This window comes from Pimephales promelas, chromosome 22, assembly GCF_988280905.1.
Source record: "Pimephales promelas chromosome 22, fPimPro1.hap1.1, whole genome shotgun sequence".
Classification (NCBI taxonomy): domain Eukaryota; kingdom Metazoa; phylum Chordata; class Actinopteri; order Cypriniformes; family Leuciscidae; genus Pimephales; species Pimephales promelas.
Genome location: NC_142790.1, coordinates 11,489,911 through 11,517,149, shown reverse-complemented (window position 1 = coordinate 11,517,149; position 27,239 = coordinate 11,489,911). Strand labels below are relative to the sequence as shown.

The 27,239-nt window shown below is 38.4% G+C and overlaps 1 protein-coding gene across 6 annotated transcripts; it reads left to right on the top strand.

Moving 5' to 3' along the window:
- The first annotated feature begins 39 nt into the window (after positions 1–39).
- LOC120475829 (uncharacterized) lies at positions 40–27,066 on the top strand. Of its 6 annotated transcripts, none has more exons than XM_039666590.2 (7): positions 293–728; positions 914–942; positions 1,732–1,902; positions 6,043–6,140; positions 6,870–7,014; positions 23,121–23,270; positions 25,998–27,066. In XM_039666590.2, the coding sequence occupies exons 2-7, from the start codon at positions 939–941 to the stop codon at positions 26,231–26,233; spliced, it is 804 nt and encodes a 267-aa protein (XP_039522524.1). In that variant the 5' UTR covers positions 293–728; positions 914–938; the 3' UTR covers positions 26,234–27,066. The 6 variants fall into 6 exon arrangements, with proteins under 6 accessions (XP_039522521.1, XP_039522524.1, XP_039522522.1 ...); XM_039666588.2 differs by having other exon boundaries at positions 293–742; XM_039666587.2 differs by lacking the exons at positions 293–728; positions 914–942 and adding an exon at positions 40–233.
- Positions 27,067–27,239: the final 173 nt, after the last annotated feature.

Genomic DNA, 27,239 nt, shown 5'->3' with positions numbered 1-27,239 from the left:
TTCCGCAATGATTCTTCTTACGTCAACAAACAGTGAAGTTTGACATAATAAACTTTGAAAAACAGATTAAAAGTGCTTTCAGCGTTTTTCCTAAATTATGGCTTTAACTTTAGGCAGAATGTCAATTGATAATGGATTCAGGAGGGTAATCCACCACACGTGTTTCAACTCAATGAAAAGACAAAGACTTTATAGCACCGTTTTAAAAGAAGAGAGAAACAGCGGTAACTCAGGTAAGTTAAAGTTATGACCGAGTTTCCGTTTCTTAACAGTAGAGGTCAGTATAAACTTAAGTAAATAGGCTCTATGCACAACCATAGACAGTGCACAACTTACTCTATGCACAACTTTACACTTAGAGTTTTTTATTTTATTTTACAAAATTCATTCTGTTCTGTTATGCCATGCCAGTCTGACAGAGATTTCGAGATGGCAGTTGTGTGTAGAAAGACGGACTGAATTTAACGTTTCCGTTATAAATGACTAAAAGCCATGAAGTAGGCCTTGTTGTTAATGCTATTCCGATTTCGCTATTTTTTATTTTTATTTTTGTTAAAACGAATATCACCTACACCATTGACGGTGATTGCTCTAACCCACTCTAATTTTGTGCAAGACCACATATCTCATGTTGAAGATTAGCTGACGGGAAATTTTGTATTTCTCTAAAATTGCTCTGGATTATAACGTTGCCTGCCTGCTCCTCACCGTATTGGCCTTCCTCATGTGTAGGTCTGATCCTGTAAGATTTCATACATCACCTCAGTTCATTGAGTTCCATTATTTTATTTTAATTTACCTATTAAATGAAAATCCTGTGGAAGATATATATATATATATATATATATATATATATATATATATATATATATATATATATATATATAATGTTTTTTTTTTTTTCTGTGACCAGTGAGTTGGACTTCAACAAAGCAACAATGGGTGAATAGCTTTATATCACAGTTTAGCTATTTTTAACAGACATCCATTCTTACACATGTCATTGATGTTACTGAGTTTGCTGTGCATGTGGTTAGAAACTAAACATTATGTAGATTAGCTGTCCAGAAACACCACGACCTTGCTTAGTTGGATAGAATGCTGCTTAACATATTTTTTATATGTGTGTAGCATTTTAATTCATAGAAAGAATAAAGGTATAGTAATGATATAGAAATAATATAACCACCACTTAAAATGTTTAGTATTTCCGAATGTACTTTGACTTTGTTCTTTTCGTTGTTCTGTATTGACATTCAATAAAAAGTGCAATGTCATGTCTGCAGTCTGCACACACTCAGTTCAGATAGGGCGTGATATTTATTTGTTTATTTCACTATGTTCGTTTATTTTACTATCTCCATGGGTAGATGTATAAATAAGTCAAGTCATTATGAGAGAATAGTTGTGGATAGTTTGTCGGGAAAAATAACCTTTCTCTTGTAGTTTAAGCAGTTTTGTGGCACAGTCTCTAATCAATTGACCCTAAAAAGCATTTGTACAAATATGTGAATGCCATTGAAAAAGAAAGTTAAAACATGACCCACTTTTCTAGCAATACATTTCACAAAAGAACATTTCTTAAGATCTTAAACCTTTAAAATAAATGAAACTTGTTTTAATAGTTTGTTATCTAATATGTTTTTTTATGTTTTAATATCTACTGAATGTAACGGCAGACAGATTCATTCTGCTCAAATGGTCATGTATTTCCTCCTGTGATTATGGCAGGTACAGGTGGGACGGTGGTTTCTGAAAGGAGGGGTGCAGTGATGGTCATTGGGATTAACCGTCCTGAAGCGCGTAATGCGGTAAATCAAGAGACTGCTCAGAGACTGACCGAGGAGCTGACAGCCTTTGACCAGGACAACAGCCTTGATGTGGCTGTGCTTTATGGAGTTGGTACGTTCAGTTACACACTACTGTGACACACTGTGGAAAAAGTGGGCTGACTTTAGTTCAGTTTGAATGAAACAATGTTGTCTTTTTGAGTAGTAAAGCAACCAATAGTTTATGAATGCACTTATGCTGTAAAATTTGTGTAAACTATGTAGCCTGCCTCTTCTAAGTCTACTGATATTTGTTATGACGTCTGCTTCAAACATTTCAATGCTCAGGATAAATATATCCACTTCACCAGCTAATTACTTTTCGATGCCATAGGGTCTCATTTAGCTCCCTAGCTCGTGAATCAGTAGATCGGGCTCACGAATTTGAGCACTGGTAAGGACAGTAAGGACCCTGGCTCACACAATACATATTGGGACTCTACTTCCGGCTAAATGACAACATCCTCATTGTATATGTACATCGTACATCACAGCTGGTTTTTATGAACAACAGCAAGCTGATATGTTTCTGACATTACTTGTAATGTTATTTAAGTTACATTATGATAAATTCTTTGTTTGTTACATATACGTGCAACATTTCAGTTGTAAATAACTCAGGCCCTGTTAACATGAGAACGCTTGCGGGTGAAAACGTAAAAAAAGTTTATCGGATGTGCCTTTCGTTTATACGGCGACAGCCGTGAAACCACCCTCCAGAGTGGAAATCTTTAAAACGCTCCACCGCCGCGTTTCCGTGTAAACAGTAAAAATGCAAAGGTCTGCTTGACAGTATAGGTTGTACGCAGGTGTGCGGGCTTGGTGCTGTTGAAGTATGCACCCTTAGCCGCCTGGAGTGCATACTACATTGAATTTCACAGAGTTTTGCGTCACCATCTGCACGCGGATTTCACACCCAAAACGCTCGTCTAAACTCAGAATATGAAGTGATAATGCAACGCCACTTTTGCATTTTCTCTTCAGAATCGTTTCCGTGTAAACATAGCCTTATAAATATTAGCTGGATTATGTTCAATACCTGTCCAGCGATGAATGTTTATGCTGAAATACACTCACCTATAGGATTATTAGGAACACCTGTTCAATTTCTCATTAATGCAATTATCTAATCAACCAATCACATGGCAGTTGCTTCAATGCATTTGACCCTGTGGGGTGTGGTCCTGGTCAAGATAATCTCCTGAACTCCAAACTGAATGTCAGTATGGGAATGAAAAGGGATTTAAGCAATTATTAAGCTGATCTGAGTATTTCATAATCTGCTCAGTGACTAGAATTTTCACGCACAACCATTTCTAGTGTTTACAATGAATGGTGTGACCGTGAAAATGGAAAAATATCCAGTATGCGACCGGCAGTCCTGTGGGCGAAAATGCCTTGTTGATGCTAGAGGTCAGAGGAGAATGGGCCGACTGACTCAAGCTGATTGAAGAGCAACTTTGACTGAAATAACCACTCGTTACAACCGAGATATGCAGCAAAGCATTTGTGAAGCCACAACATGCACATTCTTGAGGTTGATGGGCTACAACAGCAGAAGACCCCACGGGTACCACTCATCTCCACTACAAATAGGAAAAAGAGGCCACAATTTGCAGAAGCTCACCAAAATTGGACAGTTGAAGACTGGAAAAATGTTGCCTGGTCTGACGAGTCTCGATTTCTGTTGAGACATTCAGATGGTAGAGTCAGAATTTGGCGTGAACAGAATGAGAACATGGGTCCATCATGCCTTGTTGCCACTGTGCAGGCTGCTGGTGGTGTAATGTGTGGGGGATGTTTTCTTGGCACACTTTAGGCCCCTTAGTGCCAATTTGGCATTGTTTAAATGCCATGGCCTACCTGAGCATTGTTTCTGACCATGTCCATCGCTTTATGGCCACCATGTACCCATCCTCTGATGGCTACTTCCAGCAGGATAATGCACCATGTCACAAAGCTTGAATCATTTCAAATTGGTTTCTAGAACATGACAATGAGTTCACTGAACTAAAATGGCCCCCACAGTCACCAGATCTCAACCCAATAGAGCATCTTTGGGATGTGGTGGAACGGGAGCTTCGTGCCCTGGATGTGCATCCCACAAATCTCCATCAACTGCAAGATGCTATCCAATCAATATGGCCCAACATTTCTAAAGAACGCTTACAGCACCTCATAATGCCAGGTAGAATTAAGGCAATTCTGAAGGCGAAAAGGGGTCAGACACAGGATTAGTGTGGTGTTCCTAATAATCCTTTAGGTGAGTGTATAATATATATATATATATATATATATATATATATATATATATATAGTCATTGTGTAGTAGGTTGACTCACAGAATTACATTTTTGCGCTTCAGAAAGGAAACATAGTGAGCATCAATCCTGCCTGGTTTTCACAGTTCATAGTTGGACTTTTTTGGGGTATTAATGTTTTAGTGAACTGGAAGGATTCTGCAATTGAGACAGCACTTAAAATGGTCTACTCCTTGATCAGTGCCCTGACTACTGAACTAGGGAGCTGATTGAGATGCACTCATAGAAATATACAGAGATACCACAAAAAACGTTTAAAGACCAAATACTAAGGATGACGCATAAGATCTAATATAGATATTAAATGCTTACTTGGTTATGTCTTAAGCATGATAACATTGCCTTGAAATTTGCTGCCTTCATATACTAAAAGCCAAGTCTTTTACTGAGTGGGCAGCACATGGCTACAAGACTCCTGTGTTATGTCAAAGTCCGTCATGACAATATTTCCACATTAAAAACAATTTTCTCAGGCCATCAAATTGGACACCCTCAATAGAAATAATTTGTTCAACCTGGATCAACCATCTCTACTCAAATGTCCTCAGTCACCTTTATCATGAGTTAAACAAGAGGTTTTGATTTCTCTTACTCTAAACCTGGATCCCAGCTAGAGGACCATCTGCAGGTGAACTGACCACATCAGATAAAATTACATAGACAACACATGTAAAGAATGTCTGATGACAGTAATTGGTTGAGTTAATGTTGGCCACACAAGAATTCCCTTATTTGTGTTAACATCTACTATATCTCAAGACATTTAAATGAACATTAAAATGCAATTGAGCACATTACACAAGCTAACTTTCCTGGTCTAGATTTTACAAGTCCATTAGGAAGCCATTAGGAAAATTGTGTCCATGGCATGTTCGCATTTCAGCTAAATTATGAATAATTGCTGGTTCGAGCAATGATTTGTTCAAGTACACTGAAGGACTGTTTTAACTGGTAACATTTTACTGAAGTTTAAAATGACTTGTAATTAGTATACGTTTCCCCGTGAAAAAGACGTGTGCTGAATTATTTTGAATGTGCATTTGTAGTGTACTTAAAATCTTTAAAGTATATAAAAAATCAAATAAACTAATTGTCTTGCAGATAATATAATATTAATAAAATAAAAGGTTAAGTGTACTTGATAGGAGTACACTTTGCATTGTAATTACACAAGAACTGAGTTAACAACATGTTCTTAAGTTAAGGGTTAGGATTTGGTATAGTGTTTGTACTTGTAATTATGAATAATTTACCATAGTAAATACATGTAACAATGACACATTAAAATAAAGTGTTACTTTAAGTGAATATTTTTTAAATCCAACTTAATCATTACAAAGGTGTATATACATTTGTACATAATACATGACATTTAAATGCAAGTTTCAATAAGTATACTTATCAGAACATTCGGCAGTACAATTTAAAGTACATATTTGAAAACAACAGTAGTAATTATGAAATTAATATACTAGTCATAGGCTACATTATATAGGGTCAGTTAATTGCAATTAAATGTATCCTATAACACATTTTCATTTAATTTAAATGAACATGCAGTGAAAACATAACATTCAGTTTGTACTTAAAAAAAGTTCTTATAATAGTCTTCAAATGATTAAGTATGCTAAAGTGTACTTCTTTTTAACAAGTGTTGCTTTGTCTTTACCAAAGTGCATGGCATTTGGTCATTTTTTTTCTAATGTGTATGTTTCTTCAGTTTCTTTTCATATGTAATTTAGAACCTGAATACATGTCAAAATATTAATATAAGAATAGAGCATGTAGGCCTGAACACATGAAAGTGATACTCATGCTATTAAGTTATGTTATGCTGTCTGACTTTCATGGTTTAATCTGCTTTGTTGTATAATTGAGTTTGTTTGATTCAGGAGGGAATTTCTGTGCTGGTTTTGATCTGAAGGAGTTGGCTCAGAGCTCTGGTTCCCTCAAACTGGAGCAAGATGTTTGCCGTGGTCCTGGTCCCATGGTACGGAGTGGTCCTTCTCAGATGCAGTATTGCATATTAATACTAAATGAGTCATATAATGCATTCCTTTTAATTCAGCTTGTAATATTATAACTAATGAATTTTTCTTGCAGCAAAAAGTAGTTTGTCTGGGTGTAAACAAGTTGGTTTATGATTTTTATGTGAAAATGGGGTACACTTTTTCTCAATGGTGCACTTTAGACACTCTACTTACTACGTTACTTTCAACATATCAACTAACTCTCATTAGAGTATTAGTAGATGGTTGTAAACTTTGGGTTTGGTGTTAGGGTCCGGGTTAGAATAAGTTGACAGTTGCAAAGTTACTTCTAGAATGTCTGTTGGGATACAAATGGGACAATCAAAAGAAAGTGTGCAGATATTAAGCAGACCGTCTACTAATACATGACTGGTAGTTGACATGTAGTTGCAAAATTGCTTATAGTAAGAATGACTGAAAACAAGCTTTGCCTGACTGTCTTCTTAACTTGTAAAATGAGTAACATGACACATGAGCGACAGAGACCATCAACAACTATCAAGACTAGTGCAGACTGAAACTGACGCAATCTCCTGAGTCCTGAGTCTAGTAAAAGCGAGTTAGCGGCTGCTGATGATTAAAAACTGTCACTGTAAATGTGCTTTATAGTGGAGGGTTGAGTCAATAAACCTATTGGTTTGCAGGATATTTAGAACAGAAATAAAAACGATGCATGTTGTTTGCCGTAGGGTCCATCTCGTATGAGGCTCTCAAAACCCTTGATCGCAGCAGTCAGCGGGTATGCTGTGGCTGGAGGTCTGGAGCTGGCCCTGCTGGCTGACCTGAGGGTGGTGGAGGAGAGCTCCATCATGGGCGTTTTCTGCCGCAGATTTGGTAGGTATTGTTGTCTATTTCACATTGAGGTGTTATTTTGCTTAAGGTTGAGGTATGCGGTCAAATCTAATGGAACTGCGCTGTTTAATAACTGCAATTAAACAACTATTACTAATTTATATCTAAAATAATATAATTATATTTAATTCTTTTATTTTTAATATTATTATTTACAATAACAAGAAAGCGTTATGGTAAAACCATGTTTTTTATTTGGACCAGCACTATAGTGATAAATACCATGGTACTACATTGGAGTGTACAAGATGTAGTTTAAGATTGTTAAAGCTGGTGTTTTTGAGTAAGTCACTCACTTTGCAAACAAACAATATAAAAAACATTCAGAGTGCCCACTTACAATGCAGTTCGAATGACCCCGAAATTCGATATAGCGCAAAAAATGCCCATGGTTTAGTTACTGTGCTTATGCTTTTTTTGCCAAAAATAATCACAAAGCGAAGATTGTGAGATACATTTTAAACACATTAATGTCTGTTTTTGCTCTATTTTGCCAATGAAAATACAAAAATCATTTTATAATTCAAAAAGGATTAAAGAGGCTGACATTTTTTCGGGAATCCCACGGGTCCAGGGATTCCCATGGGATTCCTGCAGGATGGGAGTCATCTTTGCTATAAATCACGGGATTTGGACGGTACAGGATAAATGGTTAACGGGAGCAAACGGGAGCGGGAATCAACCAATAGCAAAGACAACAACAACAAAAAAAAAAAAGTAAAATGCACCATTTTGTAGTTTCCTTTTAATACGCCTACAATGTAACGCAATTAAAAAATAACTACACGACCCAGCCGTTCCAGAAGCCATTGTGCTTTTTGTCACGGCTTACCGCTGGAATTCAAAGAGCAGTGATGGAGGGAGCTAACAGCCGCGGAGAAGTCGATGTGGCAAAAAAATTATTTACAGCGCAAAGTTAGAAGTAATGACATGTCTATTAAGTTCGGACAGTCTGAAATATTAATTAAGTTTATGAGAGTAGAATGTGACAGTGATAGCACGACGTACGCTGCTTCTAAGACAAGCATAGTCTTAGTCAAGTAAGCAAGTGATTCAGGGACGAGCGGTCTGAAGAGGCACACTTGCAAGGCAAATTCGGGAAAGTATTAGCCATGTTGGAGCCTACACAGCAACATATAACTAAGATGGACTCATTATGCAAGAGCATTATTTATGAAAATCGTTAACATGTAATTAAAAAAAAACCTATAAATGTAAACTATAAATCTATTGTTTACCCAACAATAAATGAGTAAAATGCAGTTTTATATGCTGTTTGGGTTTATAAAACTATTGTAAACTATTGTAAAGAAAACATGGTGTGAACTATGTAGTGTTTTTCTTTTATTTGCTGTCTTCCATTTTCTGGAAAATCTAGAAACGGGGGCTCAACAGCTGGTCTAAAACAGGATGGAGAGCAGATTAAATCAAATTCTATGTATTAACTAAACACTAAAGGGCTTTATGCACAGCTGCACTACTTCCTGAACTTCAGCCAGCTCCTTATTTCCTGTCTGCCATTACTGGCCAAATTGATTAATTCAGGTGTGTCTGATTATTGTTGCCATGACTACTGAGGTCAAGCACACCTGAATTAATCAATTTGGCCAATAATGGCAGACAGGAAACAAGGAGCTGGCTGAAATTCAGGAAGTAGTGAAGCTGTGCATAAAGCCAATTGAAGAAAAAATATATATGGGAGCGATACAGGAGCGGGAGTCGGTTTAAACAGGAGCGGGATGGGAGTGGGAGTCAATTTACCAGCAGCGGGATGGGATGGGATTATTTTTAAACTTTGGTCTGGGAGTGGGACGGACAAGATTTCTTTCTATGGGAGTGGGACGGGACAGGAGCGAAAATCCACTTCCGTGTCATCCTCTACTGCACTATACCTACTCAGGGTGTGTAGATCCATGAAAACTGTTTTTTCAAAAAAAGTTTGTTTTTCTCCGTTCCTCCCCCAAAACCCAACCTTTTTAATCCTTTGGGAATTGAGTAGACTACTTGTTGCACTTTTTCAATATTTGCCCAATCTTTTCTGAAACAAGACTGCTGCTCAACAGTCTGTGGTCGTCACTGTCCAATTCTCCTTTTCATGATGGGTCATGCATTTTCAATAAGAGACAGATATGGACTAGAGGCAGGCACATCCCTTTGTCCCATCCCATCCCAGGCACAACCACTCAGTTTTAGCATGTGCAGAGTGAGGCCTGGCATTGTCTTGCTTCCTGTCATCTTGATGCCATTTAATGTTTCTGGACAATCCCAATATATGCCTCCATGTCAATGGTACCTTCAGACAAATGGAAGTCACTCATTCTGTTTGCACTGATGCACCCCAATACCAGGTGTTTGCTTTTCCACCTGTCGCTGGTGAAAGTCTTGATGGTCCCTTTCGTCTTTGGGACTGAGAACTCGATGTCTTTTTTTCCCAAAAACAAGCTGAAACATGGCACACATTTCCAATATCTTCTAAACCATCTGAGATGAGCTCGGGCCAGAGAACTCGCCGGCATCTCTGCATAGAGCTGATGTATAGCTTTCTCCTTGTATCACATGGATTCAAGTAGCATTTCTTGATGCAATGTCAAACTGTGTTCAGTGAAAATGGTTTCCCAAAGTACTCTTGAGCACATATGGCTGTATTTAATAGAGTAGCATGATGGTTTCTAATGCAATGCCATCGGAGGCCTCAAAGGTCACGCACATTCAACAGAAGTCTCCTGCCTTGCCCTACCTACACAGACTGATATTTCTCTGGATTCCCTGAATCTTTCCACAATATTTTTGATGGTAAATGGTGAAACATACATTCTTTGCCATCTTGCATATAGAAAAGTGATTTATGAATTGTTTGACAATTCTCTCATGATATTTGGCACAAAGTGATGAGGCATGACCAATCTTTGCAAAAAAAAAAAAAAAAAGAGAGATGTTCCTTTTACACTAAATCATGAGACTCTCAGTTCACCTGCTTATTGTGGACTGTATTGCCTGTGTCCCAACTTTTTTGGAGTGTGTTTCAGCCATCAAAATTAAAATGTTTTTCTATTTACAAAATACTGAAGTTGGCCAGTGAAAATATTTTCTTTGTACATTTGTCAGTTAATTAAAGGTTAAAAAGAATTAACAACTAACATATTCTTGATTTTATTGCATTTTCCCAACTTATAGAATAGTCGCAAGCTTTCTGGAAATGTGGTTGTTTATATACATGGTGATTTAGATGCACCATCTGTGCCACTTATGCAGTGCAAAAAAAAAAAAAAGGATTTTATTACTTTTGAATGACTGCAATAGGTAAGACTATGGTGTCAATTTGAGGTGGCAAATATTGTCCCTTAATCAAAAAAGGAACCACCACAGAATATAAAGAATAATAAAAGCTTTGAGAGTCACCTGTCCACAATGGGCCTACACCAGCCAATGAACAAGCACTAAGACAAATTCAGTGAAGTACTGTCTAATTATCATTACTGACAAAATTCCAGAAAATATTAAGATACACTCCCAGCAGAGTACTGTTTTGACGTCTACTGAATACTGTAAATGGCTCTGTTATGATGGATAAAATGTCAATTTCAACCCCAAATATGTTGGTAAATTAAATCCTGCAAAAATATTGCAGACAGACTAGAAACTACCTAGAAAGAGAAATTTGATGCAGTTTAATTCCTAGTGTACTAGTTTCTCCATGCTACAGATACAGTATGACCACAGTGTGTATAAATATGCCAGCAGTGCTATAATTTACTGCCAGGAACTGATTTTTCCAGCTGCTCGTTTAAAACATAGAGCCATCATCATGACCCTCTCTCTTTCATTAAACCAAGCATCCGGGCATTGCCCGCATGTGCCTGTGAACCCGTTCCTCAGACTGTCTGCCTCTACTGCACTCGCGCCACCCAGGAAGACGTGACGACTGCTGTCTAGAAGTCTTTAATAGCACTCTACATTAATTATTAGTGAAAATGTTTGATTTTGACATGACATAGAGTGGTGATATCTAAGTGGGTGAGGTGTTTGCTTACTTTTTAATTAGTCTTCCCATTTTGTTCACCACCATCATTTTGTTCATTCAGACCAATTCACGAATCTGCACAAAAAAGAGGCAAGTTTTATTGTGCAAATCTTAAAGTATATAAAAAGACGCAAACCAAGACATCCTAACATGTGAAAGGTTGTCCCATTTCTTTGGGAATTTAAATCTCTGCAATCAACCAGAGTTAGGAGACCAGAATAAAGAATAACCATAATAAATCCCAATATCTTGAGCTGTGGTAACCTGGATATAAGCAGTATAAATGATTGTGATCTGTTTAATTATTGAAAAATAATTTACTCATGAATGCATTAGCACCTCGGGTGTGCGTTATTTTTTTTAATTATTCAATGGCCCCTTGTCAATTATTGCTTACATAATTCTGTTTAACAATTGTTAAAATTGGCAGCTGTTAATGTTCCCCTATGGTGTTTTTAATATGATTTAAGACAAACCATGTGCAAACTCATAAGTCAACACCATTGCTGAGTGTTTTTCTCTTTAAAACTCCAAAGAACTAAAGACAGTCACAAAAACGCATTTTGAAATCGCTGTTGTTTCTTACGACACAAACTACCTTGCAACCAATCATGTCAATGTGGGGGCCGGGCTTTAGCATGTTATTAACTCGGAAACAGTGGCGTCTCGAGAAGCCATGTGACGTTATCCCGATATTTTTTTCTTTTCATATGAAAAATCAGGTAGTTTTAGCAATATAGCGGGTGAATTATGATGTATGTTACAAAGTGTTGATGATGATGAACTATATCCCTTTCTCCACTGATGTTTAAAGTTGTTCCAAGCGTTTCTAGGGATGCTGATTATTAGAAGGCAGACTGGGATGGCGAACGGGATCATGGTTTGTGTAACATTAGCAACAAATTAGAAGCTGTTTGAATACGTAGTCCACCAAAAAGTTTCAGTTTTGGTCCGTGTACACTTAAGGCTCATTTCCACTGAGTGGTACGGTACGGTACAGTTCGGTTCGGTACGCAATTATTTGCGTTTCCACTGTTAAAAGTTGTGAATGGTACCAAAAAGCCGAACCGTACCGTACCACTTTTTGGGTACCCATCCGTTGGGGTACCTAGCTCACTGAAAGTGTACTAAAAGGTGGAGCTAGACTCACTGCAGAACGGTGATTGGTGGACAGAGTATCGTCACTCGCGCGTACTACAAGGGCATTAGAAGCATACAGTTGAAATATATTACTACTGTTATTGTGTCACGAAATGTACTTTTAAGAGTTTTTCAGGTGAGAAGGTGGTTTTTTAAAGCTCAAATCTGTGGTTTATTTATAGATTTATGATAATTTGACTGAGATCCATTCCAAGCGATCACCGGACGCTCGCGCTCGTGTCCCCCGCCTGGAACAGCCTTTCCTCTGCGAGTCATTCTGATGTTTACTGCTGACTCTGACGTCTCTGTAGTGGTTAAACATGAGAAATAATTCGTCTTGTATAAACATTACAGCCGATCTTTGGTCCCGTGAATCTATAATTCGGTCCCTGGCCAATAGTTTTGGCAGAAGGCTGAGTAAAGTTTCATATATTTGAGCGCTGAATTTGTATATTTGACTGACTGAAATGTTTCTTTATGTTATTACAGCTTTACTGTATATCTTTTTGTACCTTTTACTTATACTTTTATAATTGCTATTATTGATAAAATTTGCTGAAATTCAACAAAAAGAGATAGTTTTGTCATTTTTTTTTTATTACAAGATCTGTAATGTTGTTTATCGCTACATTTATACCAATGTGATATGCAATACATTACATATTGCCTGGAATATGTTTAATATTTTTAAATTTAAACGAAAAGAGGCAGGGTTGTGTTTTATATTTAGTTTTGTTATAAATATAACATTACATAGGCTACATGCAGTGAATATTTAATCATAATGATAATAATCAGGCTGCGTTGCCTGAACCACATTTGTGTGCTTATAATGTTTAAAATGTATTGAAATGAAATCGTAAAGAAGCAGTGGTGTTTTATAACATATTTCGTTTTATTGTTGCCTAAAATATACATACAGAGAGAACCGGAGTAGTAGATCGTTCAAGAACGCGCTGGTTTATTAGCTGAATTACTGGACTCACGTCCCAGGGAGTCATTCTCAGTAGGACTTTGCGTAGGCTACTTGGTATTGAGAAACGCCTAATGCCAGCGCTTGTTTCTTGTGACAAACATGCCGAGAAGCAAGAACAAGATCTGCTGTCTGTCATCCATTGCTGTTGTTTACTATGTCGCTTTCTTCGCCCGAAAATGACGTCGATCGCTTCTTTCCAGCATACCACGCCTATCAAGTAAGGGTACTGTTGGCGGTGGAAACGCAAGCCGGATCATGGTGTACCGACCCGTACTGTACCGTACTGTACCGTACCCCTCAGTGGAAACGAGCCATTAAACACAACCATAGGGATTTCAAAGTAAATCGGGGTATGTAGCGTTTCCGTAAGACTCCATTTTCATTGGTTGAAAATGCTGGAGTAGTGTAGACTATAGTCGGAACCATAGCAAACGTTATGCCTTTTAAAACGTTGAGTTAAGGGAGTGGATATCTGAGCTGGTGTGAGTGTGTGGAAGTGGGACTAATTTGAATATTCATGTTTCCATGAATACTAAATGAGGTAAAGGTGTTGAGTTACATTTAAACTTTAAGGCTATGTTTACACGGAAACGGTTCTGAAGAGAAAACGCAAAAGTGGCGTTGCGTCATCACTTTTTATTCTGCGTTTAGACGAGCATTTTGTTTGGGAAATCCGCGTGCAAATGGTGACGCAAAAGTGTGTGAAATTCAATGTAGTATGCACTTCAGGCGGCTAGGAGTGCATACTACAACAACACCAAGTCCACGCGCCTGCGTACAACCTTCACTGTCAAGCAAACTTTTGCGTTTTTACCGTTTACACGGGAACGTGGCGGTGGAGCGTTTTTAAGATTTCCACTCTGGAGGGTGGTTTCACTTTTTTTGCGTTTTTAAGTGCTGTCGCCGTGTAAATGAATGGCACATCCGATAAAATATTTTTACGTTTTCACCCGCGAGCGTTCCCGTGTAAACAGGGCCTAAGGCATGAAGAACTTGCTCTCAAGTGCAAATGAACCTGATTTGACCATTCCAATATGGCAGAGGTATTACACATAGCTGCCCATAGAAACAGTTCCTGATAAGGCATCTACATACTAGACATATCAATGAAGAGATATGCAAGCACATATCAACCCACAACACCCTAGCAACTGCACCGCAATAAGCCTACATAACACTCAGCACATCTAATTTATTGCATAGCAACTCTTTGGAAACCACCAATAGCACCCTATCAACCACAAAGCAACTTGTTCAAACATACTCAGTATAGCTGAGCAACCACTAACAACACACCCTGACATTGTTGTAGTGAATTTTGCAGGGATGGACACCACACAATCCAATACATTACATATCTGTAGTCGCATTGCACTTCTGATCGGGGCATGTAACCATTCACTCAACTTACCAAAATGTTTTGTCAACAAATTTTCTGTGTTGTTTTTGCCGCACATTGGTTCCTGTGGCCATTCTGCAATGATCAAGCTTAAATGAGAACTATCATTTGGAGACCATTTCACCCAGAACAAGGCTAAGCACTCTGACACTACCCACTTATTTCCTCTGCATTTTCCTCACTCTCTCCTGTACTTACCCTACAGTGCACAGTAGGCCCTTAAACACCATTCATCTCACATAATAGACGTCTTGGCCACCATCAGTGGAAAAGGGTTTATTTTAACATCCTGCTTGTCGGTTTTATTTTACCTAATCTTGTTTTGGCAGGTTTTAGGGCTTTATTTTTGGGCTGTATTTGGGAGACCAAGATGGGAACAGCCTAGGGGAATCCCTCATGGTGAGAGATGAAGAGAAATAAATGAGAAAGAGACGCGGGTGGGGGAGGCAACATTGGGAAAGGAAAATATGCTACCAAAACTCACTGAAATCTGTCTGATGTGGCCAAATACTTCCTGTTGTGTCTTCAGAATACTATATTGAGCCAGTAAACTAAAAGAAACAGCCATGAAAAGAATGCGGGCAAGCCATTTAAGTAAAGTTATACAGTTTATATTCTAAGGGAAATATTGTTTGACATAGTACAGTTGCGTAGTTTTTAACATATTGTTCCTATTTACTTTTTTAACACACCTTGTCTTATTGTGCACTAGTGGTGTGCGGGAGTGTTTTAAAATGAGTCATCACTGTATATCAAATGTACGTTTCTGTCAATACACTTAATTTTCCTGGTTAAATAAACATTACATAAAAAGAGAGACCAAATACAATTCTATTTTGTATTTTTTGCAATAGCTATGAAGTATGATGAAATGTATACTTGGTTTTAATAGTAACAATAGTTTTAATAGAAGTAACAATACTAGTAACAATAGTTATATATTGTTTAATAGTAACAATAGTTCTATTTATTAAAACCATGTATAAATTTTAACAAGTTAGTGATTTTACGCATTTATTCCAAAATAATAGCTAATTAACAATTTAAACTATATATATATATATATATATATATATATATGTGTATGTATATTATTTGTGAACTAATGTTCAGCTGTTCTTTTTGATTGCCAACTTATTTTTAACTTATTTCAAGCTTGTACACACTGGTCACAGACATGAAGATGTACCTTTAATTCCCCCAAGCTGAATGCTCAATAAAACCCCCACACAGTCATCTTGTTTTCAGGCCATTTCAAGTTTGATTTTGACATGACATAAAGTGGTGTTATTTAAGTTGTTTACTTCTTTTTAATTAGTCTTCCCATTAACGCGTTATCATGGCAGGAGAATGCAAGAGGCAGGATTTATCGTATGAACCAATCATCACGGATCATATCCAATCAAAGTAGGATGGAGGGATTGCCTCTTCTCACATGACTTTCCCCCTTTCGTTCTCAATTACTCCCAATCAAACCCACTGCAATCATTAGGGTGTCTGTTTTAAGTCTGAGTTTTAAGTTTTAATTCTGTGCACAATTCATCAGTGCATGTTATACCAAAGAAAAACTAAATATATTATTGTGATAACTTTACATTTAAATGTAATAACTGTATGCGTTGCCTCCACGTCAAATAGTGGGTTCCGGGCGGCAGAGTCTTGTTTACATTCAGGTCTGATTCAATTCTTGTAGAGGAGAACGCCCACTTTTCATGTTCCAATTTTTATTTCCTCTTTTAAAATTCTGTTTCTCTTGGATAGTTTGTTCCCAGCTCAAATGAAACGCAGTACATTTATCAGAGACCAGAAAAGTTTATAATTTTTAAGAGGCCCAAACTACACACTTTGTATCTTATCCAACAGCCCAGGTGGTCAAAGACGCTTGTTCTGAATGCAGTTTCCATTCGTTCACCTCAGCCACCGGAGCAGCTGCCAACAACTGAAATGACTCGACCTTTCTCAGATTTTACAGACATTCTCTTTCAACCGTCAGATCCTTCCTTGGTTTATATTGCTTGGACTCAGAGATGCAGGTTTCATAAAATACATTGATGGATTTGACTGATCTTGAGAAAGAAAGACTCATTTCCTCAGCATCTTCATTTGTTAAATAGCTTAAACTGAAGTTAACTCAGGTGATTTAGAACTACAATTAATAAGACTTTGTATCAAGGCTTTGTCTTATTGGTTCTGATTTCAAAGACATGTAGATCTGAACTTAAAGTTTAGTGTCCTAATTTAGCTGTAGATAAGTTTATGTAACTGAATATGTGTGTGTGCGTGTAAAGGTTTTTTTCCCCCTGAGCTCTAGTGTGGTTTAACAGCATTACCAACACCATTGTGTGTGCAAGCTTGCATCATAGGCTTTGTTGGGACTTTGATGTTCTGTGGATACCAGTATCACCACCATGAACTCACACAGGAAGACATAAAAGTTCAACCGCAGGCTCAGGCTTACACAGACAGATCCATTCATTCAGTCGAACACCTGAGGTGAACTGAAATCACCCAGGTGCTAATGCTGGACTAGTGACATGGAGTCATGCAGTGATTTCTTTAAAACCATTGTACAACTTCAGTGTTGTGTGTGTGCGTGCGTACACGAGATGCATAATAGTGAAATTGTGGATTGACTTGATTAGATCAATGGGCTACTTTAGCTAACTCTTCCCTCTGATGCACAGTAAATAATAAATTCCCTTTTCTGGCTATATTGGCCGAGATATTGCCCAATCTTTGTGCTTGTGTATTTGCTTATATTTAAATGTAACCTAATAATTCGATTTATAATTGACCTATCGTAAGTACAGTAAGCCCCTTTAGTTACTATTGCTATCTCGGACACACAAACAGAGTTACTAACTTGCTAAACGGTGTCCCAAGATTTTTTTGACAAATTTTGGACACAGAAGGACCAACTTTGATCGAGGGGCATTCATGTTTGTGGGACTTAAATATTCCATGGAGGGATATATAAAAGATTTTAAAATAAATATGGTGGGTAACCAGATTAATTTGGAAGCGAGGGTTTACAGATCACAATGCAAGCGGGAGACGCCCTTATGTTACGGTTGTCACAATCGCAGATGACAACATCCAGGATCAACACTGTTCATGTACTGCAGGGTAAGATTAAATTATTTTACATTTAACCAGTTTAATATGGAGAGGCACTGAATTGTACACGAATATGTACATGACGTGAGAACAGTTAGCTATTTTGGTTTGTACATTAGCATGGGCTCACTAACTTTATTTGTAACTGAATGAGAGTATGACAACCAGAAAATTAACATTTTCATTTCGTCTTCATTGGGATTGGTTAATCCTTAAGGACAAGGTTACTGTGCCCACATCATTGGATTAATACACGACTTAATCCAAACAAGATATCAAACCGATGAGAGCTTTGGATCGTCCAATGTTTCTTTATGGCACTAAACCTAAAGATGTCAGAGTTCCGGTCTCCATTCAATTAATACTCAACTGCCATTGGCTCATCTGCGTTGGAGGGGAGGGGCTTACCGATAGGTCAATTGGATTGATGGCTTAATCAAACTGATCACCTCCTTCAATCCGATTGAGCTCAATCCATCTGTAAGTCTACATTGGACCAGCAGTTTTATGTTTGATGATGGGGTATGCTTATCCCAAGAACCACCATGGTTGGATGGCCCACTGGGCTAACATACACAGACTTGGCTATAACAATCTCAACCATACCTACTGGCTATTTACTGTCTTTAATTCACCTATCCTGTCTTTGGATAATGGGGGAAACCATGACAACACAAGAGCCTGGCTCACCGTCCCGCCTTCGGGCTCACCGTCCCGCCTTCGGGCTCACCGTCCCGCCTTCTAATTTGAGCTTGATCCTAAATGAACTCCAATCTGATTAAAATTGGTGATGTAGATCTTAATGCTATAAGAAGATAATAATCTAATTATTATGAACAATAATAATTTAAGCCATGGAAACCCTTGGATCTAACAACTTTCTCGATCGGATTCAAAAATCTCACACGTGCAGTGCTGTGATGTTTAAATATGGTCGATTTTCATATTTTGTTCAATTTAGAGGGCATTATATATCACAATTAATAGAGATAGAGGAGAAGACTCACTTGAGGTGTGTCTTGTATTGGCTGTCACTCACAAAAGTTGCTGTTCATTTGTATAAATTTCAGAATCTGAAATCGGATTGGATTTATTCGGATTGACAAAAAATTGTGTATGTAAACATGCCTGTTGTAAAACAAACTTTGCAAAAATATATCACTGGGGCACTGCCATCATAGGTGCACAGATGTTCCTTATTTACACTTAAAGCAGCACTTACTCTATAGTTTTTTCAACCTTTATAATGTTTTTCCAAAACCCTTAAGATGGTACATTGACTTACAATAGGTTGAATGACAGGTCTGCCATAGTTTGACAGTGTCTGTATCGCTTTTACTGGCACTCTGTAACTTTGAGGTGCGGTTAGGAACCCGAGCACAAAAAGAACTACAAAATTCAACTGCTTTACGGCATACATCACTTCCCCCACTTCCTCAAATTCCGACGCGAGATCCCAACGAGCGTTTTTTTGTTTTTTTTGTTTTTTTTACCTGTGTATGTTGTCATGGCTGAAGCAGCAAGTAAAACCAAATGTGAATTGCGTCAGAAACAGAGCGTGCGGGCGATCAGTTTACTGTTGGTAATGTGTTGTGTAGCTTTGCACCTCACCGCATCCAGTGTAGACTCCATTGCATTATTTTGAGGGCGCTTAAGACACTCAAGCATCCCCGTAGAGCGGGGGCGGGCAGCTCGAGACGTGAAAGTATACTGATTACTGAGTTTGGTAGGGACTACATTCTTGCAAGTAAATAATACATGATTAGATGGACAAAATAATTGGTCATGATAACTATCCTATGTCTGCAGGCTGAAAGTCATGTTTGTTACTTATTTTTCTGGTGAAAGTGTCTTGCCTCAGGCTATAATGGAAATCGATTTTTCAAATTTGCAGATTCATCTATGGTAGCTTGATAGCATAATATTGATGACATGGCTATTATCTACCAACAAACATTGAATTGAATTAGCATATCCATTATGTACAACAGTAGCCAGATAGGCTAACGTTACCATAAAGATGCTGGCTTGTGAACGTGAGCTACGCAATCTTTTGACTTTTGAAAAAAATAAAGCCCATGACACTATATTCATAAGACATGCTGAAATATATGCCAATATACCTGGGGTGAAGACTTTTCACACGCAACACTGGAGTCTGCCCAAGATGTGAGAACTCCTTCCTTCTGCAGAGTTCGGGGGTATCGCTTGTTAACAAATGCACACACGTAACCATGACAGATTTTACGACAGTAGTAGAAGACAATACTGTTTCCGAACTGTAGGGGGACCCCGAGAGCAAAATTAGAAAAATTACAGAATGATGCTTTAAAGACAGCACCTATACTCCTTTTTATACTTCTTAAGGTACTAAATGAACTCTTAAGGTATTACTAATATGGACCCTGTTGGGTTGTAGGAGTAAAAGGTACATATTCCTTCAAGGGTACTGCTGGTGTTACAAAGTTGAACATTATTGCTAATGGGTTCATGTAGAAAGTGTACAGTAGCAATCTGGTGACATTTTGGGTTCTTTCATTTATGTTTTCTACATTTTGCCTTTGCTTTTTAGACTAGACTCACATTCTGAAACAGATACACCTCATCATGTCTGATGTGTCAGCTGCATGTTCGCAGATGTGTAATAGAGATAGAGGACTGACTACAGTATCTGAATGACGGACTTGAGTAATGGGGTAAAGGAGCAGAGGAAATATGGAAGGATGTGTTCACTGACAGAAACTCCCTCCCACCTCAGGTCGGGCGGCCAGATGTGTAGTGTGTTGGACTGCAGGACATGTGATTGGTAGCAGATGTATCCACTCATAATCTCTCACCTTCTCAAGCCGCTATGATATAAGCTGCATTATTTCAGTCCCGTTGAAATGCATTATTTCAACCCGTTACAACAGGGCTGATAATTTTGGGAGAAAACGTCCTTTCTAGAATGTGCTAGTAATGATGCTAATTTGAATTGGCAGAGATTGCTGGCGATGTATTCAAGATCTGTGTGTGTCAATAAGTGAAGGTAAAACAATGGCCTGTGTACATTATGATCATGCACATAATACATAAGCACACTGTGCATAATTTGAGCCAGATCTTGCTGGATCCTGGTCAGGAAAATGTCAGATTTTGGATTTTGCATTCCGGCAGTTGTATGTTAACAAGGGCAATACATGGTGACAGCTTACAGTTTATTGTTTTGCATGCTGTGAACTGTGGAAAGTTTGGAGAGTGTAGCTAAGAAATTATTCCAATAAAAATTAGTTAATATTGCCAAAAGGTCAGAAAGGCAGTCAAGCACATTTTCATTTTTCATTTCCATGATGAGCTGATGGTGTTTCTGATCAAAAGAGGCCCTGAATAGATGGAACTACATCCCAAGACTGTTCTACTAATAATAATCAGGATAGCCAGAGACACCAGCAATGGGTTAGATCAGTCAGAAATCGATGCTCTTATAGTTGTGCCATCACTGCAGTATAATTTATATTTTAATTTAAGTGATTTATCCATTAATACATATATATATATATATATATATATATATATATATATACAGGGGTTGGACAATGAAACTGAAACACCTGGTTTTACAACACAATAATTTGTTAGTATGGTGAGGGCCTCATTTTGCATCCAAATACAGCACCAATTCATCTTGGGAATGACAGATAGAAGTCCTTCACAGTGACCAGAGGGATTATGAGCCGTTCCTCTTCCAGAACAGTGTCCAGGTCACTATATGATGCTGGTGGACTCGCTCCTCCAAAACACCTCAATAATATTTAGATCTGGTGACTGTGCATGTTCAACGTCACTTTCATCTTCATCAAACCCTTCTGTCACAAGTCTTGCTGTGTTTGTTGGTGCATGATCATGCTGATACACGGTTTGAGCAGCAGGTGCTCATGATCCTCCAGAAGGGTTTGGTACTCCTCGGCAGTGTCGTGTCCATCAAATACAATCAGGATTGTCATGACATTGGAGCTCAAACCATCACTGATCCACCCGTGCTTCACTCTGAAGATTGGCCGCCAGGCATATAGATGTGAAACCTCCAACATTGGCCAGTGTTTCAGTTTCATTGTCCAACCCCTGTATATATATATATATATATATATATATATATATACATATACATATAAGTACAAATATTACTACATATTTACTAATATTAACATAATAATTGATGCCACCAGCTAATATTTCACTAAATTCCGTATTAATGTGGCCACCCATATATTGTACTTACCTGATTTACACGGTACCATTCAAATGTTTTGAAAGACGTCTCCTGATGTCACCATTATTTTCAGTTTGTTTTGTTCTTGGAATTTTAATTTGTAATCCTTCAGTTGCTGGTTTCTCTTTGTTAAAGTTCCCGCCACTCGTTAGTTTTCACACCCTGTGTCGTCTTCTGTCTGCCTGCGTACATCTGGGACAGATGACTGGACCACTAAATTTGGGCTGGGACCGAGAGCACCAATTTCCTCTCCTTTGCTGCAGGTTATCGTCGTCTTGCCATCACCAGGCCCCTCGTTAGGTGCCTGAAGAGCTTCTGGCCCTGATTCAAAGCACAGCCAGACCCAGAGCTGAAGAATTTGCAAGAGCCCCTTGCAGACGTTGAGGGACCACCCGCTGCGACGAGTGATACACGAGAAACAAGAGAACACTGGGTTCCATCGTCCCACCGGTTCCCCTTTGGTTAGTCGTTGCTCTACTTCCATCCGCTGTGCTCCGCCCCTCCTCCCCTACGGCTGCAGCTGGTTCCTTCTTCCCTTCAGGATTCCCTTTGTCCTCGGTCACACCAGCATCGCCCCAGTCCATGGGTACTCTGTCTACAGCGCTCGTCACTGTGGAATCACCTGGGTCTACAGCACCAGCGATGTCGCTCAGGTCCATCTGTCCTAGTTCCTCCGTCTGCGCCATCGCAATTCCCACAACTCATTAGTTTCTATGGTTATTGCCATTAGGTTATTTGGTTAGCTGTGTACACTTATGCTCACCAAGGCTGCATTTATTTGATCTAAAGTAATTGTTTTAAAATATTTTCCAATTTTAATTATTGCTGGTGACAAAGCTGAATTTTAGCAACCATTACTCCAGTGTTACGTGAGAATAAAAATGATACGCACAAGAAAATGTATTATTATTATCAAAAGCCGCCTTTCCTTTTGGGTTGGTACTCGGTGTTTACATCGCACCTGGGGTTCAAAAAAAAGTTCCTGGGACAAATAGTTCCTGGTAATTTCGGTGGAAACGCGGCTAATGTTGAAATCAGTTGTGCTGCTTCATGTTTCTGTGAAACTTTTTTTAGGGATTCTTTGATAAATAGAAGCACTCAAACAGTACTGTATTTCTGTGCATTCGTAATTCAACTTTTCCCAGTTAATCCTGTCTATAAGCCTATTTTTTTCTGTCTCAAACAGGTGTTCCATTGATTGATGGGGGTACTGTGAGATTGCCACAGCTGATTGGTCTTTCTCGAGCTCTAGATCTCATTCTCACAGGCCGACCGGTGAAGGCGCAAGAGGCTTTAACATTTGGACTGGCAAACAGAGTGGTGCCCGATGGCCAAGGTACACATACAGTACTCCCTGAAACTTGCTTTAGCATGATGAGGTGTATCCAGTCCTTCTCTGGCCCTATGAATGTGATTCAAACCAGGATGTCTGGCATGGGAGGTTAAATGTGTGGTTTAAAGGGCACCTATTATGGCATTTAAAATGTTCTTAATATTGTTCTGGGAGTCCCCAACAACAGTTTTACATGAATGCAATGACAAAAAACACTTTTGTTGTCTTATAATATGCATTTATTTTTACCTGATTTGCTCACCGACTCCCAAATGATTCTTACAACGACTCATTTTTCCAAACCACTCCTTTGCGTGACGCTAATCGGCGGTGATTGGTCAGATGACCCAAATTAGTCATTGTTTTTTAGCCCAACGCATAAATATATTGATAAAGCACTGCAGTACTACAAGACGCTCTATTCTTTATGACAACTCCAATAACAGCGACAAACATTTCACATATTTAAAAAAATTTACATTGAGACTTAGAAGCTGCGCTGAGCGTAACTTACACACACACACACACGCACACATACTTATTGCGCCTTCCCTCCTCGCACCCCGACGCTACAAAACCCATAAAAGCAACAATTATTAATAATACTTACCGGTTGTGATTCGGAGTAGGAAGCTGATCCATATACACTGGGTACTGAGACCTTTAGGAACAACCGGCTTGCGAATCCACATTTGAATTCATTTATGTTTTTGAATGATTCGTCATTAAAATGATGAGAACACAATCGGGCATTGCAAATATGAACCCCTAACCACCGATTCTTCACATGCTCGTCCCTGGGCAATGAAAACAAAGTGGCTGAACTATCTTTGCATTGTAGAACAGCATCTTCTCGACATGGTGCTATTCAGCTGAAGTATTTGTGTTCTAGACTTCAAGTTTACACTTCCGTCTGTGCGCGCAGTAACTGGGCACTTCCAATATGCTTATGTTTCGTATTTACGTCACTACGAAACAGCTAATGACTCATTTCAAAAACAATTCATTTCATAGACTCAGAGTCGACTCTCACTTTTGAAAGACAATAACTTTATATATGGTGCACTTTCAGATATAAATCTTTGCAGGATGTTTTCATTCCCTTAGAGCTTTATTCCACACCACATGAACAGTCTTTAATATGAGAAAGTGCAAATGAGATGGCCAAATGAACGAAAATGGTGTTACTTTTGTTTCCAGACTGTGTCACGAGTTAGCTTTGTATAATAATATTATTCAAACATTTTGCATTCAGCGCCAACGACCCTAAGAGGTTATATAATGCCATTTTCAATTTGATTCTTTAGGGTCTATATTAAAAATTTGTAATATACTTGAATTAAAAATTCTCATTAGTATTGTAAGAAAACACTAATTTTACCTGGTCAAAAATACCCCTGTTTTAATAATGATAATGAGCTTCGGTCACTCCGCCCCTCTGTTCTGTGGGGATTTTTTGACAACACATGAACGCATTGATGTTGCTCGTGGGGAATATTCGCTTTGAAAACAAAACTCAGCCACGGTCCGGATTTAGGAACATCAAAATGACTGCTGTGTTCGTTATTACACCTGTGTACAGAACATTACAATCGCCTAGACACCATTCTGCTCCAGTGTATCAACAATGATGATGACAGCTCGCTCAGGGCAGGGATGTGTTGAACGCTGCTGTCAATCAACAATTGTGGAAGGGGCGTCTGCGGTTCGATTTGAGACTGGGAAAAGCATAGGAGATTAAAACACTGGATAGATTTTTTTATCATTATATGATGGTTTTGTACAGGCTCTTCCAACACACATTTCAGTACAATCAACTTGAAAAAGTGCTTGCACCATTATATGACTCCTTTAAAGATTGGAATATATCATGCCAGCATTATGTAGCCAGATGTAGTATGTCCAGCAGGTTGAAACCTGAAGGTAGAGCCAGAGCTGCCGATAGTAAAACTTTATTTCAATACTTTAATTTACTTTTGGATAACAGAATGTCCAAAATGTACCTTTGACATAAAGTGTAACCCTGTTGTTTATCCAGTAGTAGATGACTGTTTTTTGATTATCAATGGCCCTAAGCAGGGTCATTTTAGTGATAAACAGAAGAAAGAACGACATATGTGTTTTTTAGACTATATCTGTTTTTCCACAGCATGCCGACCACTATGTGGGTGTTTGCATCTTTCATTCATCCACAGTAGTAGAGTTCCCTTGAGAATGTTAGCAGATAAAACTAATGTAATGTGACCACAATTCACACAGTCACAGTCAGGTTAGATGAGATGAGCTCAAAGCTGTTTAGAGATACCGTTAAAGTAAACACTTCAGTTTCAAAGTGAGAGTCACTCGAGTGGACTTTCCATAAGAGATCTGGAAAGAGGCCAGAGCTTTAATGTGCCACACAGAAAGGACAACTTGAGTTCATATCAGGAGGAAATGAGTGATGATATGGAGGTCACTCAAGGTCACATTGAAGTCATCATGAGATGGAAGTTGTGATAGTATTTTCTTCCCTATTGTGACATATATCCGAGTAAAGCAGCTTTTTCAACAAGAAAAAAAAATGGTGGCTTTAAGGTCAGCTAAAAATAAAAGCAAAACTTTTGGTCAGAGGTGTCACATCTGTTGCTGACATTTTGACCTCTTCTGTCTGTTAAACTCACCAATAAGGAATGAACCCATTTTGGCAGCATGTTCACATCTAACAATCAGTCTTGTGTGCATTTGTTTTAGCTCTTCAAGTGGCTCTTGAACTTGCTGAACAGGTCGGTGCATTTCCGCAGCTCTGTCTCCGTGCCGACCGTAACTCCGCCTACCACTCTGTCTTTGACTCCTCCTCCTTCACCCAAGCCATGCAATATGAGTTTGACCATGGTCTGCCAGTCATTCCAGCTGAAGCAGTCACTGGGGCAACAAAATTCAGCTCAGGCTCTGGGAGAGGAGGGACGTTCTCTAAGAGTAAACTGTAAATGGACAGCTGATTGGAAATGAGTCAGTGTGTGTAACTACTGTAGGTGGACAACCAGAATGACGCAACCACCAGGTGGCGCAAAGGGACATTTAGCGAAAGCAAAACGTAATTATGTAAAATTAGCCTACATTTTAAATAGAATATAGCAAACTTTTATAGCAGAACATTTTATGAATCAAAAAATAGGCCTATCTCGCAGTCAGTGAAAATAAACTGGGTGCAATCAATGACGCTAAACTATTGAGGAATGAGAAGGTTGAAGAGCGCTTCTCTCACGCGCGCACACACTGACTGCTGAACAACCGAACTTCTGGGAATTTCTCAGAGAGAAAAGTTGTGGTCGAGTGGTAGAACTGAGGTTTCAATCATTTTGATGACACTGTTTCTAATCCCAAATAGTCATGGTATTTATAAAATTACCATGCATTTCCATTTTACACTAAGGAACAAATCTCATCCTGTTTACATCCAGTTTTGAGTTTACATCAGTTCTTCAAATCAGTTCTGTTAAAAAAAAAAAAAAAAAAATAGAAAATAAAACTTAATGGGGTAACTTAAAATAATGTTTAAAAACAACCAAGGCGTGATTTGCCGGTGGGGGATTTCCCCCCTCCACAGTAAAAAAAAAAAAAAATAGAAAATAAAACTTAATGGGGTAACATAAAATAATTTTTAAAAACAACCAAGGCGTGATTTGCCGGTGGGGGATTTCCCCCCTCCACAGTAAAAAAAAAAAAATAGAAAATAAAACTTAATGGGGTAACATAAAATAATTTTTAAAAACAACCAAGGCGTGATTTGCCGGTGGGGGATTTCCCCCCTCCACAGTAATCAATGCTATAATTAGCTTAAATAGACAATATCATACATATATATATATATATACACAATATATATATATACGTCTCTGTGACATGGCCGAGTGGTAGAACATGTAGAACATGGGATCGAAGCCAGATTAAACATGGATTATTGTAGTTAAATTTATATTTAATTTAAGCATT